The sequence below is a fragment of the Sciurus vulgaris genome (genome assembly GCF_902686455.1).
Source record: "Sciurus vulgaris genome assembly, chromosome: 5".
Taxonomy (NCBI): Eukaryota; Metazoa; Chordata; class Mammalia; order Rodentia; family Sciuridae; genus Sciurus; species Sciurus vulgaris.
Window position 1 is genome coordinate 177879716 of NC_136465.1, and position 19341 is coordinate 177899056.

Consider the following 19341-nt stretch of genomic DNA (forward strand, 5'->3'; position numbering starts at 1 on the left):
CCCGTGCCCTGCAGGACCCCACCACCTTGCTCCACAAGGACCTCCTGCCCTGTCCCCACCGGCTGGCAAGGGACAGCTCCCGGGGATAGGCCACCCTCCAGAGGCACCTTTCCTCTGCTCCGGGGGCTGGCTGCTGGGCACGGACGGCCTGGCCAGGCCCCCACTGCTCCGGTCTGGAGGCTGGTCGCCGCAGTGGTCACCCTGCTCCTGCCCGTGCAGCTCCACGCTGACCTTGGTCTCCACCTTCAGGGGCGGCTCAGCGCCCGCCTCCTCGCTGTCGCTCCCTGCCAGGCTCGCGTCAGGCCAGCCAGCGGGGACGTGGTTGGCCAGGGCATCCGCTGAGACGAGAAGGACGGCTCCTGGCTATCCCAGCCGGGGCCACCCAAAGGGGGAAACGGGCCTGGGAGAAGGCCCTGCGGCGAGGGCCCAGCTGCACTGCCACTGCCCGGTGCCAGCGCTCCGGAGGCCCTGCCTGGGCCCAGGCGTGGCGGGGCAGGAGGCCAGCCTTCTGCCTGCTCCATGCAGCTGCAGCTGTGCTGGCATGTCCTGGGAGGCAGAGGACAGCCGCCGCCACCAGGCCTGCCCCGCACACAGCCGCTGTCCACAGCCAGCCCTGTGCCGCGCCCTCGCGACTCACCTTTGGGCGTGCTGTGGACGGGGCCCCGCGCTGGGGCCCATTTGTCCCCGGCCTCTCCACCGTCGTCCTCGCTGTCTGACGAGCGTGAGGAGGCGTAGGAGCTGCTCTGCTCGTCCAGCGACAGCTCGCTGTCGGAGTCGGAGTCGGGGCCTGTGGCGTGGGCGGGCAGCAGGGCTCAGCTATGTAGGCCATTGGTGCTTCCTCAGAGGCATGTCCTGCGCTGGCCGAGGGGTCATGGGCCTGCGAGAATGGACCTGGCCCCGCACCCCCAGGGGAAGCCCTACCATGAGGTCTCTTGGAGCTCCTGGGGATGAAGGAAGAGTCCAGCTCCCCGTGGCCGCCGCGCGCAGGCCCGGAGGACACGCTGAGCTTCTGGACCCCTTCGTCCCTAGAGAGAAGAGTGGGCTCAGCACTTGCTCAGAGGGACAGATGACAGGCCCTGATGTTACCGAGCGTTCTGCCTCCACACCACAGCCACATGGGTTTCTGGAAGGTTCCCCGAAACCACCCAGCTACACTCTGATCAATAACAGACAAGACGAATCTCCACGTCAACTTGAATGGCAGGCGCGTGGCTGGGACCTTCCCTGCAGGCCAGGCCCACGAGCTGTCCCCACCACACCCAAGACAGCGGGCAACAGCCTGACCTGCTGGTGCTGTCCAGCGAAGCAGTGGACTCGCCCAGGGCGGTGCGGAGCATGTCGGGCCCCTCGCTGTAGGTGTTGTTGCAGTTGAGGGAGCGCTGGGGAGGGAGGGACAGCTGTCAGAGACAGGGCCAGGGCAAGCCGCTCGCTAACACCCTGGCGTGCCCCTGCCCGGCCACAGAGGGCCACCCCGCAGGGAGCCACGGGGAGAGCACTACCACCCGCAGGGCACGCCGCCCACAGCCACTGCTTCTGTCCAGGGCCTTGCCTGCCCTGGCCCCCATCTTCCCGAGGCCTTGAAAGTGGGCCGTGACTGGACAGGGGCCCATCCAGCTGTTTTCCTTTTCCCAAGAGGCATAGGAGTCCTGTCACATGTCCATGGACAGCTCTGGGACACTAAGGCCACCAAGTCCAGTTGGGATTTCGTCCTCACAGCCCCCAGCCCCAGTATGAGCAGAGCTGCCCAACTCCCAGGCCCCATGGGGTCCCCAGTGCCTCCCACCGTCAGCAGAGTGGCCCTGGTGGTGGCCGAGTCATCCGGATGTGGCTTCTTCCCAGCAAGCACGGCCCTCAGGTGCTTCCGGACCTCCCTGTTGAAGACGCAGTGGAGCAGGAGCACACAGAGGCCCTGCGGGGAGGGGCAGGGTCACCGTGGGGGCACTCTGCTGCCACAGGAGCCAGCGGCCCCTTGCCCAGGAGGTGCCCCAGCCCAAGGGGATGCTGGCTTCTCAGGCAGGGGAAGCCCCAGAAACGGTCAGCCTCGGCAGGGCAGCAGGCACGTTGGGGATAAGGGGCTGCCCCAGGCCACAGTCTTCTGGGGTCCCCAACATTGTATCATAAACAAACTGCTAGGCAGGCCTTGGTATGAGCCACAAATGGCCACTTCTACCAAGGGACTCAGTGGGATTCAGGTCAGCTTGGCAGTGGTGGTGGGAAGAGATGGACCCTGTCCTGGCCAGCATGACTGCTCAGGACTGAGGGCCAGGGGCCCAGAAGGCTGGGGACAGGCAGGCCGGGGCCACGGGCCTCCTCTGGAGGAGCACTGAGGTAACGGGCTGGCCCGGGTGGGGCCCCGGGGGCTCTGCGGACACCCACCTGCGAGCAGCTGAAGGCCGCGAAGAGGTAGTGAAAGCCCAGGGAGTCGCCATTCACAGCCAGCAGCCCCAGCAGCCAGGTGGCGCTGACGAGCAGCAGCAGGAGGAAAGCTGTCCTGAGCAGCGAGCTGGGGGCAGGCGACAGGGCTCTGTCCATCTGCCAGCCACCCCCTCTGCCGGCCTCCCTTCCTAACCCTAACTGAACCCTTCAGGGGAGACACGGCCCCACCCGCCTGGCCTCCCCACCCACACGAACAGATGACAGTGGTCCACAGGGAGCTGTGGTGGTGGGGCTGAGAATGGCCACGCAGAGCAGCGTCAGGGATGGACGTGGGCGAGGGAGGAGGCCTCACCACACCCCTTCCAGACCGTCTCCTTCTCCGGGGTGGGACTGGCACGGCTCCTGCTGCCCCAGGCCCCTCCTGTGCGCCACACGACCCCACCCCAGCTTGGCCTCCTCTCCGATCAAACAGACCCCTTGGCCCCACAGCTCCTGGACATCTGCGGATTTCTCACGCCACCACACCGCTCCTTCAGGGCTGTCTTCCCCCTTGACGCCAAAGCCCTGGAGGTCCCCTCCACGCTGGGTCCCCAGCTCTTGGACTGCACCCTCCCACAGGCCCTTCTGCCACTCCTGGTGCCCTGACGTCACGTCACCACCAACAAAGGTCCTTCTCCCCCTCCCCCCACCTGCCTCCACCCAGTGCATCCAGAGCTTCAGCGCTGATGACCTGTCCAACCCAGAGGGTGGACTCTCCTGCCCATCTCCCCTCCTGGCCCACAGCCCTGGCCCCCTCCAGGGCCTGCACACAGGGTCGAGGCCTCCCGCCTCTCGGCTCATCTGCCACCAGGCCCTGCAGGTCAACCGCAGGAGCACCGCTTGAGGTCCAGCACGGGCCGACTCCCAGGCCAGGCTGCTCCCAGGCCGGCGAGCGGCAGAAGAGCCTGGGCAGGTGACAAGCACTCTCACGGGGCTCTGTCAGCACGCTCGCTGGACAGGCAGGGGTCCCAGGGCCCCGCCGACCGAGGCCAGGCAGGGTCGGTTCAGCACTGGGTCCCAGCCCACTGATGAGGGTCAGCCCGACTTACACAACCCCCTTCCTCTCGTAGTAATGGTGCTTTCTGTGGCAGGAGACCTTTGCCGACAGGGCAAGAACCATGGTATTGACCTGGGAAGAACAAGAGGGCCAGCTCTGTCTTGACCCAGCGACCTCACGGGCCACAGCTCCTGGAGATCTCCACCCACTGCCTGAGGAGGCCTCAGCCCCGCCTGCTCCAGCTTCTGCCACCCTCCTGCCGATGGGACACAGTGGTCTCCCATCGGACATAGAATGTAACCTGGAACCAGTGGGCCCAGGGATTGGGCCTAGAGCAGCCCAGTGGCTGTGGTGTCTCACACTAGGAGACAGGCCCTTCCTGCCCACCCACCAGCCCCAACACCCCTTCCAGCCAGCGCGCCCAGGGCCCCAATGTCCCCGAGAACAGTGCAAAGGACCTGTCACTCACAATGATAACAGTTCCGATGGGCCCAGCAAAGCTCCAAATGAGACTGTCATGGAGGGAGAGCCAGCAGAAGTCGGGGTTTCCGTAGCCCTGGGGGTCGAGGCCAACTGCCAGTCCTGCACACATCAGGGAGGCAGAGAGGGCCACACATCCAGATGGCTGCCTACCAGCTCTGGACCCTGTGACTGAGGACCCTGAGGGTCACTAGGGGCAGCCACTCATGGGCACCCTGCATCGCCCTCCTAGGAGAAGCACCCAGCTGCGACAGGGAGCCTGCCCAGGCCCCTCTGACAAGACTTCTCGAGACACCACAGGCTGGCAGGGAGCCCGTGGGCCAGGGCTGCGAGGGGGCCAGACAAGAGGCTGGCAGGGCTGGGGGAGGGCCCTGGTGGCAATCAGCAGAGCCAGGAGGTGCAAGGGAGCAAGGGGACAGGGCAGTGCCACCTGTGGGCGGTGAGGGAATGGCTGGGTGAACAGATGAACAGACAGTGCATGCGCGCATGCACACACACACACACACACACACACACACACACACACTGCACAAACACCCAGCCTCTCACTGGCAAGTGCTGTGCACATGGCGTTCCCATGTCACCAAGTGTCTTTCTAATGACTGGGTGACAAGCCAGGCAAGGACAGCCTGTCCATGCAGCCCTGTCAAGATGAGTCTGGGGGCGTCACCAACAGAGACTGGGTGGGAGAGAGGCGCAGGGGCGCCTGCGCCACAGAACTCCAGCCTGGGTGGGCCTGCACCCTCCCTGGTTCCCCACACTCAGACCTCAGAAGACCATGTCCCTGCTGTCAGGACCCCGAGCGACCTCCCACTGTGCTCAGAAGACACCTGGTGCTTCTGGGGCCCTGCCAGGCTGCAGCCAGCCACACTCCCTGGTCGCCCCCTGCCCTCACGTTCCCCACCCCCACGCGGAGCACAAGTGGCACCTGCTCCAGGAAGCCCCCTGCCGGCTCCAGGCAAGAGCAGGTCCCCACGTCCACCCCAGCCCTGCCTGAGCCCCCTTCAGTGCAGGGTCTGCGTGACGGGCCAGCTGGCGGCCACTCGTCCAGCTCTGTCCTGAGGGGCGGCTCCCAGGACACAGGTTTCGCATCCTCCCTTGCTGCTGAGCCCTGGCCCGGAAGGAGTCTCCGCCCTGAGCAAGGAAGGACGCGCTGGCCTGGCCATCTTGAGCTGCTGTGCGCTGAGGCTTGCAGGGCCATGAAGAGCGAAGGAGCGGGCCCGGAGAACCTGCCAGGGCCGAGCAGGGACGTCCGCCGCCATGCCAAGACCTGGACATCCTCAGCCTGGGCGGGAGCTGCCCGGCCAACGCCTCGTCTGCCTGCGGCTCCTGGGGCGTGGCTCTAGGCTCTCTTCCAGGAGATGTAAGTTCAACGTGTTTTAACGATTGGATTCCAGGCCCCTCGGGCGGGAGCATTTCACACGCACAGCTCGACAGGGCTGTGCGGTCACCCCCCTGAGGCACCAAGGTGGCTTCGAAAACACCCAGGCTCGAGAAAGACCATTTTCTAGAACGTGTTTTTCAGCTAACACCCTCTATGATAAAAACCCACTAGGGGCAAAAGGATCGCGTCTGTCAGGTCAGGCGGCAGCTGCCTCTGGGCTCACCCTGCCCAGCCTCCGCGGCTCTGGATGAAGGGACCTTGTCCCGGGGGGACGCCCTGGATGGAGCAGGGAGTCGCATCAAAGACCGTGGGCCCCAGGGCTCCTGTGGGAGCAGGGGCTGAGGAGGCCAGAGGCAGATGCAGACTCCAGGTGCACCTCCAGCACCTCGGGCCTGGGCACCTGCACAGAGCCCTGGCGTCCTGCCACCCGGGGGCAGCGGGCTGTCCCCCCCCACCGCCGTGAAGAGGCAGGTTGCCTTAGCACCAGCACATGCTGGCAGCCTGGCCGGGAAGAAAGGCGTGTGGGGGAGGCCCATCCCCAGGCAGCCGACCCCCAGGACCACCCTCCCCCACCCCACCCACCTGGCGACAGGCACGGGGTTTCCTGTTAGGTGCTCAGACCAAACCCTGGACAGACCCGGCCCGGGACACGCCTACCCAGTGGGCGCCAAGCAACCTCATCAGTGTGCAGACCAGCGTGTGGGCCAGGAGAGAGCCACGCACTCCCGCCTGCACGTGGGGACGCGGGGGGCCGAGACCTGGCAGCCGCCCGCACACACTCACCTGTGATGACGGCTGGGACGCCCCAGCCCACCACGCAGTAGAACCGCATGGGCCCGGTGTCGATGTTGCGCACCTCGGTCAGCATGCGGTAGACGTGCAGGCTCTCCACCAGCATCCAGGCGAAGGTGCTCATGTGGACGTAATGGAGGAGGATGGCCACCACCGTGCAGAGGAACTGCGGGGAGAGGGCACCGGCTCCATGAGCATCCCCAGGGGCGTGCCAGGGACACAGGAGAGGTGCCTGGCTCAGGGCCCCCACGGGGAGGCCCAGTGGGCGTGAGGGGACCAAGCCAGCCACTCCACAGTCTCTGGAAAGGGCCATGTTGCTGCAGCTTCGCTGACTCGCCAGGAGCAGTGTCTCAGGCTCCCGAGGTGGACCTGGGGCAGGGGCCACCTGGGGCCCCCAGGACCCTGCTCAGCATGGCTCAGGGACGAGGGGTGGCAGAGCACTCGGGTTTTCATTATTTTTTAAAGAGAAGCTAGAAGTACATATTTTTATGTGATGGTCCTAGAATTTTAAATGTTGGTATTCAGATTTATAGAAGCACTGTGGAGGCTGGGGCTGGGGCTCAGTGGCAGCGCTTGCCTAGCATGTGTGAGGTGCTGGACTCAATCCTCAGCACCACACAGAAATGCGTAAGAAGATAAAGGTATCGTGTCCCTCCACAACTAAGAAAAATAAAAGTAAAGCGCTGTGGAGCTGGGCCTGTTCAGGCTGGGGGCCAGTCTGGGATCTCAGCCTTTACCCACCTCTGCCAATCCCATATGGGTTTCCATGGTCTAGTGGGTATGGCCAGAGGGAGGGAAGAACTCTATGCAGTGACCTCATGGTCCAAAAAGAACAAGGTCCTACTGAGTACAACAGTGCACGCCTGTAATCCCAGCTGCTCAGGAGGCTGAGGCAGGAGGATTGTGAGTTCAAGGCCAGCCTCAGCAACTTAGTGAGGCCTGTCTCAAAACAAAAAATAAAAAGGGCTGGGGGTGTAGCTCATTGACAGGGCACCCAGGGTTCAGCCCCGAGTACCAACAGACAAACCAAGTCCTTATATTTCCTGCTGAAATAAGAACAGGATGAGAGGAAGTGTCCAAGCTGGGCAGTGCCGTGTCTGGCTGATGGTCAAGAGCAGGGAAGACAGTGCCCATGAGGGGGCTGAGAGACAGCATGCCTCCCCAGGGCAGCGAGCAGTGCAGCTGGCCCCTTCTACCCGGACACAGGCAGTGGGGCCCCAGGAGGAAGTTGGATCCCACCTGTTCCAGGATGGGACTGGAGATGGGGCCCAGAGCACCTTCACAGGGGCCTCTGGGAGAACCTGCCCTGGCCAGGGCTCTCAAGGCCAGCCACCTGGGTGACGGCTGAGGCCCCTCCAGGTGCCAGGAAGCTGGGCCAGTGGTGGAAGAGGACTGAGAGGACACAGTGGGACTCTGATCCCAGGGCACAGTTGAGCCCTGCCCCAGCCCCTCCCCCAGCCACATCCACAGCAGAGGCAGCCCAGGGGTTCTTCCCTGGCCACACCACAGCTGCGCCCACCCGCACACACAACCTCCCAACCAGCAGGCACGTGAAGGTAGCCAGCACCCCACCCTGACAACAGAGGTGGCTGTGCTCAGGCCACAGGTCAGAGCACACCAGGGGAGGCCCACAGCGCCAGGCCAGAGGGACCACAGCCCAGGCCACCTGTTGCCAGGCCAGCCCCCTTGGCCAGGTGCTTTCCAGAAATAAAAAGGCTGGAGGTGTGGGCGGAGCCACGTGAGCACTCCCTTTTGCGGAGCAGTGCAGGGCTGGAACCAAACTGGGGAGCCAACCTTGGGTCGTGACCAGGGGCGTGCCCCGTGCCGGTGTCAGGAAGCGGCTGCGCGGGAGCGCGGGTGGCGAGGCCTGCGGCTGGCAGCCGTTTCCTGAGTGGAAAGCTCCATGGCTTCCGCAGAGGAGGGGGGGGGGGGGCGGCTCGATCTTTAAGTAACGCTGAAAGTGCCCCGGACGCCGCGCGGGGACAGCGGGAGAGGCGCTTCCTGACGCTGAGCAGGCGCACAGGCTCTGACACCTCCTTCTCCCCAAGCAGAACAAAGAGGCGCTAATGCATAATAAATCACTCCAGCCCCAGGCTCTGGGAGATGAAAGGCCTCGCCCAGGGACGACGCCAGTTTACCGGAAACCCACGTCAGGCACAGGGCCAAGCCCGGGAACCTGCCCCCCACGGCCCCGCATCTGCATGCACACAGGTGCGCAGCTGCCAGAAAGTTCTCATTCCCAGCGGACGGGTCAGGAGTGTCCACCTGGTGTCCAGATGCAGTGTGCCCGCCCATCCCCTCCACTCGGAAGCACACCTGCAGGGCTCCAAAGTGACCCTGTGGCTTCCTGCCCAGGACTTCGCCTGCCTGGGTGCAAAGGGACCTCTGTCCAGCCACGTGGGTGCTGCGGGAGCCCCCCTCATGGGGGCCCTGCTGGCCCTGCCTGGCCCCAGGGCACCTGAGCGCAGCAGTGGGGTCTGGCCTTGCTCCTCCCACACAGGCCTGCGGCTTGGGCTTCCCTGGGGCGCAGCCGAGAGGCACCATGTTCTCCTGTGTGGGACCTTCTGGTCACCTGCTGGGACAGCTGGCCTGCTGCTGGGGCTGCCCTCTGCCACTCCACCTGGGTCTCATCTTGGTCACCGGCAGCCCCACCTGCCCATCCTCCTCTGAAGACTTCAGACTCAGCTCCTCTCCCTGTTCCCTCCTATCCTTCTCTGGTCTACGCACTGGCCTCTGCTCCAGGGCTCGACTCCCCTGCCCGTCCTGTGGGGAGTGCACTGCCCTGGCCCTCGGCCCTGCTCCTCCCACCACCCACCATCTGCCCGCAGTGAGCCACGGCTCCCAGGGTACCACTGACTGCGAACGGAAGAGGACACTCTTGAATGTGGGCCTCAGGATGACCCAACCCCCAGCTCGTCCCCTGCCTCTTATCCTGGACCCCAGTTAGTGGGTGGCAACTGGTGGCCACGCTCAGCCCTCCCCAGAATGGCACAAGGTCATCAAGGGCAGGCGGGAGCTCAAAGTGGGTGCTGGCAGGTGCGACGCACAGTCTGCGTCTGTGGGCCGTTCCTTCCTTCCTGAAACACAGTGTGGCCACTCGTCACACCGCCTGCACTGCACCAGGTACCCCGGCATGAGGGGACTCGGTACCGAGAACGCGCTCAGCACACGTGCAGACGCTACGTCGCTTCATGCAAGGGACTCGCGCGTGCTCTGACTTGGTATCCGGGGCCCTGGATCCCTGTGGACGTGGAGGGGGAGGGCGATGACAACACAAGGACCCCGGGTAAGGAGGTGACGGCTGCATCAGCAGTGGGACGGCAGTGTTGGAAGGCCCGCAGGCCCCGCTCAAGATGCTGCGGAGTGTGACTGGGTTCAGTCAGGGCGACCTGTGAACGCCCTGGGTCACTGTAGGTGCATGCAGAGGGTCAGCTGCCTTGAACCTCCCTGGGGCCACCAGGGACACCAGTGAGCAGTGACATGGGAAACGGCACTCACAGACAACCCGGCTGCCAGCGGGCCTCGGCGCTGACCTCTTGGTGGTGAAGGACCTGGGCAGGAGGGAGTTCCTGGGGCTCCAGGGGAGACAGCACCAAGGACCAGCTCCCAGCAAGCCCTGCCACCTCCCCGAGTGGCCCTGAGCACGGCTCCTTGCTAAGCCTGGCTTCCCTCGCCTGGGACAGTCCTGCAAAGAGCAGAGCTGACCCGGTGACCAAAGGCTGAGCCATGCGCACAGCTCCCAACAGGGGTGCGAACCGTGTGCCTTGGAAATCCCACCTGTGACCGCCAGCCGAGCCACCCACAGCTGCCAGCCCTGGCCTGGCCCGTGCTTCTCTTCTGCCTGTCTTCAAGGTGGCGGCATGGTGGCAGAAGTGTGGACCTGGCTTGGCACCCTCGCCCTGTCCACCAGCCCGCCCCTCCTCCTCTGTCCATCTCATGGTGCCTCTAGTCCCACCTGTGACACGTGCCACAGCTGTTTGCAGCCTAGAAAAGCCCCACCCCCAGACCTCTCCACCCCACGTCCCCCTGGGGCCCTGGTGTCCTTCCACTCCACTGTCAGCTCATGGTCAGCTGGGCCTCCTGGTGTCTGCCCATGGCCCCGGCTACTCAGGAGGCCGAGGCAGGAGGATGGCTGGAGCCCAGGATTGGAGACCCTGTCTCGAAACAAAAACAGAACCTGAACACGCACTGTGGCTGCTGCCCTGGCTGCCCGTCCTGCCAGGCTCGGCTGCGGGTCCAGGCTTCCTGTTGCTGACGTTGGCAATATGACTGCGAATTTACTTCTACCTTCTCACACGTAATCGCGCCACCGAGGACGCTTCAGTATGATTCTCAGCAGCTTCCCTTGAATTCAAAACGTCCACTTCTGTTTTCTATAGGTGTCCTCTTAACTCATTTTGCTAGGGACATAAAAATGTAGAGGTGTCCGCCCTCCCAGCAAAGGGGCCTTCCATCACTACACGGCGACCGCTGCGTCCCCAACACTGCTCATCAGGCAGTGCGGCCTGCGGCCTGGACCACAGCCTCCTCCACGACTCTCCACCCGCACGTCTCCTGAGGTCATCTCTGCACCTGACCAGACGTTCTAACTACTCCACTGCTAAGTCCAACTGCTTACCTCTGTCAGGAGCCAGTGCCCCAAGACCTGCACCTGGGCTGACCTTGCTGCAAAGAGGGGCAGCCTCGCTGGCCTCGGACACGCCACAGGCGGTGGGGCAAAGCCAGCCTGGACGTTTCCGGCCTCAGCGCCCCACCCCGCAACCCCAGAACCACCACCGGAGGACATACCTGCAGCTCCCCTCTCTCCTGCTTGCCTCCCTGGGGACACCAGTTCCAGGACAGCAGGAGGGTGGGGGACCAGTACCACTCCTCAGCCCCCTGGGAGTGGTCACTAATGCGCACCCCCGTGCATCACCGGTGCGAGGTGGCATGCTCCCGGGCCGTGCTCTCCAGCAGCTGGAGATGAAAGGCCACTCTTCCCAAGGCAGCTTCAGAAAGCCCTGGCCTCCTGCTGGAAGGGCAGCTGTGAACCCCAGTCCCCGCCTCCCAGCAGCCCTGGGCGAGTCCCCCCAGGGTCCGTGTGCTCAGTTGGCTGCACAGCACTGCAGGGTGACAGGGCACTTGGACTGGCATTGGTATGTTGTTGGGGCCACAATTCAAGGAAGTCCTGGTTCACCCTGAAAAGACCAGTGTTCCCCCAGGGAGAAAGCCCCCGGCACAGGCAGGTGCTGGCCCGTCCGTCCAGTAGCTTAGGTCTGTGGTCCCTCCCCAGGGAACTGGCCCTCCCCACATCAGGGACTCTGAGGTTTAAAGAGGGAATTGAAGGTCTCTGGAAGGCAACCTAGAATCATCCTGTGTCCAGAAAAAACTTGCTGGCTTTGCACACGTGGCCAGGACCCCTGCCCACAAGCCGCCATGACACTGCAAACTTCCATGACTCCCCAAGTCCACGGAGACCCCAGGACCCACGCAGCACCCAGGAGCCCACACGACCCTGTGCGTGCGCTGACCCGCTCAGCAGCACCACCCTCCCCCACGCCCCGCTCTGCTTTCAGCAAGTCCCTTCTCTTTGGTTCTCTGTGTCCCCAACACCCTCACCACCCCCACCCGCTCAAGTCTCGCTCCCGCTTTGGGGAAGCACGTGGCCTTCAGGCAAACACCCGAGGGGCGGAGACGTCGTGTCCTGGGTGCTCTTTTTTCCTGGTGCAGGGGCTGAACCGGGGCTGCTCTACCACTGCTACGTCCCTCGTCCTTTCCGTTTGGAGACGGGGTCTCACTAAGCCACTGAGGCTGTCTGGAACTCGCACTGCTCCTGCCCAGCCTCCGAGTGAGAGGCTGGGCCCCAGCTTTACATGGCTGGGCCCCGTCACAGATGCTCCTGAGATGTGCCCCCAGGCCTCAGGCCGTGAAAGGGCACGCAGAGCTCTGGACCCTGGGGTTTGGCAAACGACCGATTTCTTATGAAATCCCAAGTGTCAACATCAGGAGGGTCAGACTGCATGTGCGCAGAGTCCTCCGCCCTTCTGATGAGGCTTGTGGGGCACCCTTCGGGGGAAGGTCCCACCCAGGCGCACAGCGATGAGCCCACCCGGCTCAGCCTGCAAGTCCCAGCTGCCCACAGGATTCTCTGCGGCACTGCCAAGCTGCAACGGCGGGAGAGCCCCCTGCACCCCAGCCCCTCAGAAAGGCAAGCAAGAACTCCTCCCTGTGTGGGCCTCTCCCCGGAGGCTGATGGAGGCACACGCCACCAGAGGGGCCTCACCGGGTTCTCCGTCTGGTTGATCCCGACCACGAAGACCAGCTGGGAGAAGAAGAGGGCCCCAATGAGGTTCTTGTGGATGCTGTGCAGGTTGGAGCACAGTGACCGGACCAGGGTGAGCAGGGTGAAGGCCACCAGCAGGGCTGCCAGGGACAAGGACGCAGCGGCGTAGGTGACGATCTTCAGGGGCAGGACCTCCCCGTGCTGTGGGCGCATTGGTTAGAGCAGGTTAGAGCTGGCTCTCCGAGGGGTCAAGGCCGCAACTGCTGCTCACATCGGCAGAGACTGCCGGGAACCGCATGGCTCTGACCTGGCTCTCAGGGTGCAGGGATGGAACGAGACCCAGGGACAGGCCTGGAAGGAGGACCAAATGCTGGCGGGGGAGAGGCCGCATGGCAGTGGGTGGGCGCTGGCCTCTCACTGCCCACTTGAATGGTTAATTTACGTGATGCATATTTTGCCACGTTGGAAAAAAGGGGAAGAAATAACCAACCAGACCTCACAAGTCCTGCCGTCAGGAGACGCTCAGCCTGTCCACCTGGAGCCGCACAGGCCTCCAGAGGGATGCGGTTCCCATGGGACACGTGGCACAGCGCCCGCGGGGCCTCCTGTGCTCTGTTCTTTTACGCCCTCATTAATTCACTCCTGCGGCTCAGACATCCCTCCCTCTTCCCAGAGGAACTGGAGGACTCGTAACAACCCGTGAAAGGCCAGCGGCTCTCCTGGGTGTCCGTCATGTGGCAGGGACACTCAACCGCTCCAATGCGCTGTTCCACATGGGGCCTCGGTCCAGCCCACGAGGAAATGGCCGACTTCAGCCTCATCTCCACAGACAGGGTGAGGGGCTTGCCAGAGGCCCCTCAGCTGGACGAGTGGGGCTCCAGGACCCAGGACGTGGGACCAACACGAAGCTTCAGCCACGTGGCAGGGGCGTCCTCCCAGGAAGGCTTCTGTGATGCAGGTGTGAACTGACCCTGGCCCTGGCCACTGTGCCTCCCGGCAGCTCCCGTCAGACAGACTGTCTCCTAATCTCAGATCGCTTACCGTGCATCTCTCGTGGGCAGTAAATGTGTCTTCTTTAAAAATCGTGGCAAGATACGCATAAGATCCACCATCCTGGCCATTTCCAAGCATGTGCTTTCTGGGCTTCTGCACAGCGTGACTCCCGCCCAGGACCCCGTGTCCCGGCAGCTGTGGCATCGTAGCACAAGCTGTCTGGCAGTCCTGCACTGCCCGCAGGCACTGCCCGTGACACAGAACCATGGCCCGTGGAGCCCAGTGGGCTCCTGGGAAGCCAGGATGGGCAGGGCCAGGAGGCCAAGTGCCCAGGGCCCCAGCCCGGAGCTGCTCCTTCTGAGGCCCCGGGTCCTAGAGCCGACAGCACGCCCGAGGCCCACGGGCCGGGTCCTTCAGAGATGTGTGGCGGGACCGGGAACCACTGGCGGCTCCGGTCTCCTTTCCTCTACCTGGCTCATCTGTAGCTGTGTCAGCTCCGAGCCCTGCCCAGCTCCCTGGCCACAGGAGGACCCCCAAACTCCACCCCTATCTGCATGAAGACCATGGTCATCAGCCTCTCCAAGCTGTCCCTGATGCCACCTGCCATGACAGTGCGGGGGAGGTGGGGCAGAGAGGCCCGGCGGTCGGGATGCAGCCTCGCCTACCACCACACAGAAAGCCGCTCTCCGCTGGCACCTACCACCCGGCTCCCGCCTCCACACAGTGCAGAAGCCTTGAGCCCTTGACACCAGAAGGCCCTGAGCAGGGACAATGGGCTGGGCTCCCGGGTTGCATCCCAGCCCTGAGCAGGTGACAGGTGAGGTCACCCTGGCCTCTGCCTTGGGTCCCTAGATGCCAGTGTCCCACACTGTGCCCAGGCCGGCCTCATGCCACATTTGTGCCTTGGTAACAGGAGACTGGGACAGGTCCTCCAGCCGGCCCTGCCCAGGGCCCCCTGCCCCACTCACTGCCCCTGCAACATCCGCTCACATTCCCAGGCTACTTAAGACGCCAGGGGTCACACAGTATCCACCTGTCACTGGCGGCCTGACCTGGTGGTCCTCAGGGCAGTGTGTATGGCCCAGTGGACACCCCTGCCATGCAAGCCAGCCTCTCCGTCCTCCCTAGCTTTCAAAGGGGATGCAGAAACACATCGTCTGACAGAAGGCTGGGGACCTGCTCTGAAGGGAGGTGACAATCTGGGGGCTTCTGAGTCGGACTTAGGGTCCACTGCCCGGGTCAGGGGTTCGGCCTGGGCTCTCTGAACCCTCAGTGGGGTTTCGTGGGCACCCTAGGTCCAGTCTTCCTCAGTGCACATGGCTTGCTCAGAGCCCCGAGGAGGAGGCCATGGTTGTGCAGGGGTGGACCTGGGGGCTCAGCTAACTTCCTGCCAGTAGGGCAGGTGGCCCCGGGAACGCCCACCTCGCGCCGAGAGATGTCCATGAGCACCGCGCAGCTCGCGGCTGGGCTGCACTGGCACACCACGTGGGTCCGGTTCCTGAACAGGAGCTCGCAGCCCTTGGCTGACCATCCTCCAGAGCCCCCGACGCTGCAGGAAAAGGGAGCAGGGGTCAGGCAGGGCCCGAATGTGAGTGGCCAAGGGGCAGCATCCTTCACTGCTGGCCGGGCCCGCCGGTGGGAGCCGCGGACACAGAGCAGCCCCGCGTGTTGGTCCCACCCATAACCTCGCGGGCAGCCTCTGTCCCCTCGGGCGGCCGTCCAGGCTCTCGCTAGCACCATCTCAAGTCAGGCTGCACACACGAAAGGGGAGGAAACCCCGGGGCCTCGTGTCCGCTGTGCACAGCTCGCGGGATGCGGCTGCAACGGCGGCTTTGTTCTCAGCCCGCCTGTGAGTCTGGCGATTTCAGAACAACAGCTACGTCCACTGCACACTTTCATCTGCAGGTTGCACAATGTTTTATGGGAGCTCACGGAAGCCAGGGCCCAATTACTAGTCCCTTTCACTGATGGGAAGCCCCAAATAACAAGCTGCTTCCAGGCCCTGCCTTCCCTGACTCTGGGAAAATCACATAACCTCTCTGATCCCAAGTTTACTCATCTGTGAAATGGGCTGTGATAGTTGATACACTTGCCAAGGGCGCTCAGATCTGGGGATAAAGGAGCAACATAAAGCAAGGGCAGATCACTAGAGCCAGAGCTAATTGCAAGGATTCAAATGAGGGACCAAGGACAGACAGCCGTGCCCAGCCGCCACCGAGGCCACACGCCAGACACCCACGCCTCCTCCGTGGTGAAAGGGGCTCCTCTACTCTCTCCTTTGTAAGCCAGACACTGGCGGCTGCTTATTAATGAGCATTTGGAAAGTGCAGGAGCTGCCGAGCTGGACCTGTGCCCTGGCATGAGCCCGCCTGCTCAGCAGGGCCAGCACCCAGCCTGGCCCCGTGGGCCGCCATACACTCAATCCGTGTCATGGGAAATGGCCCTGTCACATATGGAACTCCTAGGTGCACAGCATAGCCAGCTTCAAGCACGGGGGTGGGTCTCGGGCTTGGATCTGCACCTGTGGCACCCCACCCATGTCTGGGGAGGAGCAGCCCTGCTCACGCCCGCTCCTCCACCCCAGGACAGCAAAGCCCAGCAGGAAAGAGCGGGGAAGAGCCGGCTCCCTGCAGAGCTCAGAACCCAAGGCACTACATTCAGCCAGGATGGAGCACGGCCCTGGGTCCTGCCCGTGTGCAGCGGCCAAGGGCGGCCCACGGCCCCAGCATGCATCACTCTCATCCTGCAGATTTTCGCGCTTGCTGGGCACCTGGACGGCACCGGGATGGCTCTTACACGTCCCTGCTGCAGGGGTGGGGCTGGGGGTGAGGAGGCCGCCGAGCTGTGCTCTGCTCCTTCTTGCAGACCGGGCAAAGGTCAGGGACCCCCATTGGGGCGCCACAGCTGGTGAGGGGCACCTGGCCTGGCTGAGTCCCACCTCCCCGGGCACCTGCTCGGAACCCCCACCCTGGGCTGGTAGCAGAGGCTTCTGCACCTCTGGGGTCCCGCAGCGAGCGGCCTGCCTCTGCTTCAGGCCTCTCAAGGGGCCCATGCTGTCTGCATGCACGTGTGTGCGTGAGGAGGCTGCTGGAGCAGGAGCTCCTGTCCACAGCTGGCAGAGAGCCACAGCCCAGAAGATGGTCCCCAGGGGTCCTGCCTCAGCTGGGCCTCTGTGGCAGGAGGTGGCTGCGCCCTGGCCCTGGAGTCCCACTTACTCCAAGGAGTGGTTCCAGAACACACAGACGGGCTTGGTTCGCTCCTCTGTCTCCAGCAGGGCGAACTCCACCAGGATGGGTCTCTCCGGGGGGCTGGAGGGTGTAGCCCCCTCACTGTGAACCATGACGCTCACCACCGGTGTGTTGATGACGGGCCGGTTAGGCAGCCTGCAGCAGAGAAGCAGGGCCAGAAGGACAACAGTGACAAGGCCACGTCCCTTTGAGTGTGAACACCAGGGAACACGGTCAGATGAGAAAGGAGTCACAGTTCCTGGACACACAAGGCAGCCCTGCTCCTGGGCAGGCCTGGGCTGCAGCATCTGCGTCCTCAGAACGCAGGAGACGCGTGAGACGTATCACCCCGGGCCACGTGGGGGGCTTCAGAAATTAACAAAGAAGCAGAAGAGTCGCGCAGAGACGCCAAGGGCCCAGGACACACCGTGGCCGGAACACGGGCAGGGCTAAGGGCCCAGTGCAGGCTCTGGTCAAGCGACTACAGCCCACAGCAGGACCGCAAGGATCACCAGGGGGTGTGACCATGAGATTCACAGAACCAGCGGGTATCGGGAAAACACCTGAGGTGTAAAGTGTGACCGGTGCAAGCTCGGGCCCCCGGGGCAGGAGACAAGTTCTGAAGCCAACACTGGCCACGTGGTGCTGGTGGCAGGGGCGGTGAGCAGAGGCACCGGGTGAGGCATGGGGCAGGGCAGACCCACAGAGGCACAGAGACGGGTGCACTCTGGGGCACACACTGGGCACAAAGGCCAGGGCACACCAAGGTGAAGGGTCCTAATGCCCCAGTACGCAGTGCCCATCTGACCGGCCCAGACCTCTGTCCCAGGGACACCATGGGGGACACTATGTCCTTGGCCAGGTCATGGTGCAACATTGTTATAACGACAGAGGGTAATCAAGGTTTTGACCTGTGGAAGCCCCCCAGACCCTGCAGGAACAGGCCCTCCCGGTCCACTTCCCAGCCCAGTCCCTGGCCTCACCGGAGGCTGCGGCGGTCAGGGTCATAGTGCTCAGGCAGGAGCTGGCCCAGGGTCCGATAAATGATGACCAGGGCGACCGCAAACTGGCTGGGGTCATCAGGGTGTCTCCGTCGCCTGCTGATGGCGTCCTCCCGCTCAGTCCCAGGCCCCGGAGGCATCGTTGGCGGGGTGGCCCTCTGGCTGGCTCGCCTCACCACAGGGCCTTCTGCAATGTGAGCACGGAGTGAGGCCTGGACCGGACAGTGGTGTCCCCACCATCTCCTTCCACCCCGGAAAGCACTTCTTCAAACTGACAGCTGTCCAGCGGAGAAAAGAGTAGGCGTTCCTCGCAAGCACAGAATTACCGTGTGGCCCAGCTGCTCCGTTTTGGGGTACAGAAGAACTGAAACTTTTTTATTTTTGGTACCTATATTTTGGTTTGAGACAGGGTCTCACTAAGCTGCTTAGGGCCTCACTGAGTTGCTGAGGCTGGCTTTGAATTTGCAATCCTCCTGCCTCAGCCTCCCAAGTAGCTGGGATTACAGGTGTGCACCCAAAGAAGGAAGCCAGCCAAGCGTCCACTACGGATGAATGGATAAATAACGTGGTCCACCGTGCAGCCTTCAAAAGGAGTCCTGACACCTCAAGGACACTCTGCTCAGAGAAACAAGCCTGCCACAAATGGACAGCTCACGACTCCACCTGTATGAGGGACCCAGAGCCACGGTGCTTGCAGGGCTGGGGAGAGGGATGTGGAGCTGCTGTGTAGCGAGCTGTTTCAGATTTGTAAGACGAAAAGCACAGCCGTGAACTCACGGAGACACCACTGAAGTGCACACTTAGGACAAAAGGGCGGCCAGGTGCAGGGGCGCACGCTGGTGACCCAGTGGCTCTGGAGGCCGAGACGGGGGGATGGCAAACTCAAGGCCAGCCTGGGCAATTAACAAGACCCCGACTCAGAATAAAAAATAAGACGGGCTGGGGATGCAGCTGGGTGGTAAAGCGCCCCTGGGTTCTATCCTGAGGACCCCTCAAAAAGATCGGCAAAGATGGTAACTTAAGTCACGTGTGTTTCGCCGTGATTTTAAGAGAGGCAACGGAGGTCACGTGATGGGCAGCCGATGTCCGGCACCCAGTGCCCGTGTGCCCCATGCAGGGCCACACTAGGGAGCCACAGGAGGACGTGGACAGCTGCCTGTGCGGGCTCCACGCCCCAGGCTTGGCTCTCATGCCCGCGTGGCGCATTCCCAAGTGCGTCTGCAGTGGGCACTCCAGAGGCCGCGGGCCACATTGTCCCTACGCAGCACCCGCATGATGGAGTCCTGGGAGAAGGGAGCCGTGCCGCCCTTGGGCTGGCGGCCAGCGAGTGGCCGCGGCCCTGGGTGGTCAGCAGGGAAGCGCTCAGGACGTGCTCGGCCATGAGGTCGACTCTGCTTAGCCTGGGGGACCCCACGGAGGGCCACCCACCCTCACAGGACGGTAGAAACGCCCCAGCCGCAGTGGGTGTCCAGCAATTTCACCTTTCCTCTCGGGTGGTTTGAAGACATCGGCCGGGAAGGACACCGAGGACGCCAGCTCCCTGGGGAACTCATCCTGAATGTCCTCAAAGTGCGGCACCCTGGCGCCCGTGAAGTTGAACTTGTCGAAGACGTCAACTGCAAGAACTGGGGGCAGTTCCTCCACTCACACTCAACCCCAGGGCCTTTGACCATGACTGTCCAGCCCATGGCGACCGACGCCTCTGGAAGAGGACCCACCTCCACCTCTGTCTCCTATCAGCCTGCTGAGTGGGCAGCAGAGCCCGAGGGTGCCAATGCCACTCGAGGTGG

The 19341-nt window shown here is 63.4% G+C and overlaps 1 protein-coding gene across 2 annotated transcripts in view; it reads right to left on the minus strand.

Annotated features, from left to right (window-relative positions):
- Nucleotides 1-19341, minus strand: part of CELSR1 (cadherin EGF LAG seven-pass G-type receptor 1) — a 118525-nt gene that overhangs the window by 1876 nt on the left and 97308 nt on the right. For both annotated transcript variants that reach the window (XM_079140179.1, XM_079140178.1), the window contains exons 20-33: nt 19033-19176; nt 17534-17738; nt 16539-16706; nt 14746-14872; nt 12331-12531; nt 6060-6234; nt 3882-3994; nt 3465-3544; nt 2377-2503; nt 1784-1909; nt 1285-1379; nt 922-1025; nt 638-787; nt 108-338 (exon numbers count right to left, since the gene is read on the minus strand). In XM_079140179.1, the coding sequence (XP_078996305.1) occupies nt 108-338; nt 638-787; nt 922-1025; nt 1285-1379; nt 1784-1909; nt 2377-2503; nt 3465-3544; nt 3882-3994; nt 6060-6234; nt 12331-12531; nt 14746-14872; nt 16539-16706; nt 17534-17738; nt 19033-19176 (2046 nt within the window). The remainder of the gene's footprint in view (nt 1-107; nt 339-637; nt 788-921; nt 1026-1284; nt 1380-1783; nt 1910-2376; nt 2504-3464; nt 3545-3881; nt 3995-6059; nt 6235-12330; nt 12532-14745; nt 14873-16538; nt 16707-17533; nt 17739-19032; nt 19177-19341) is intronic.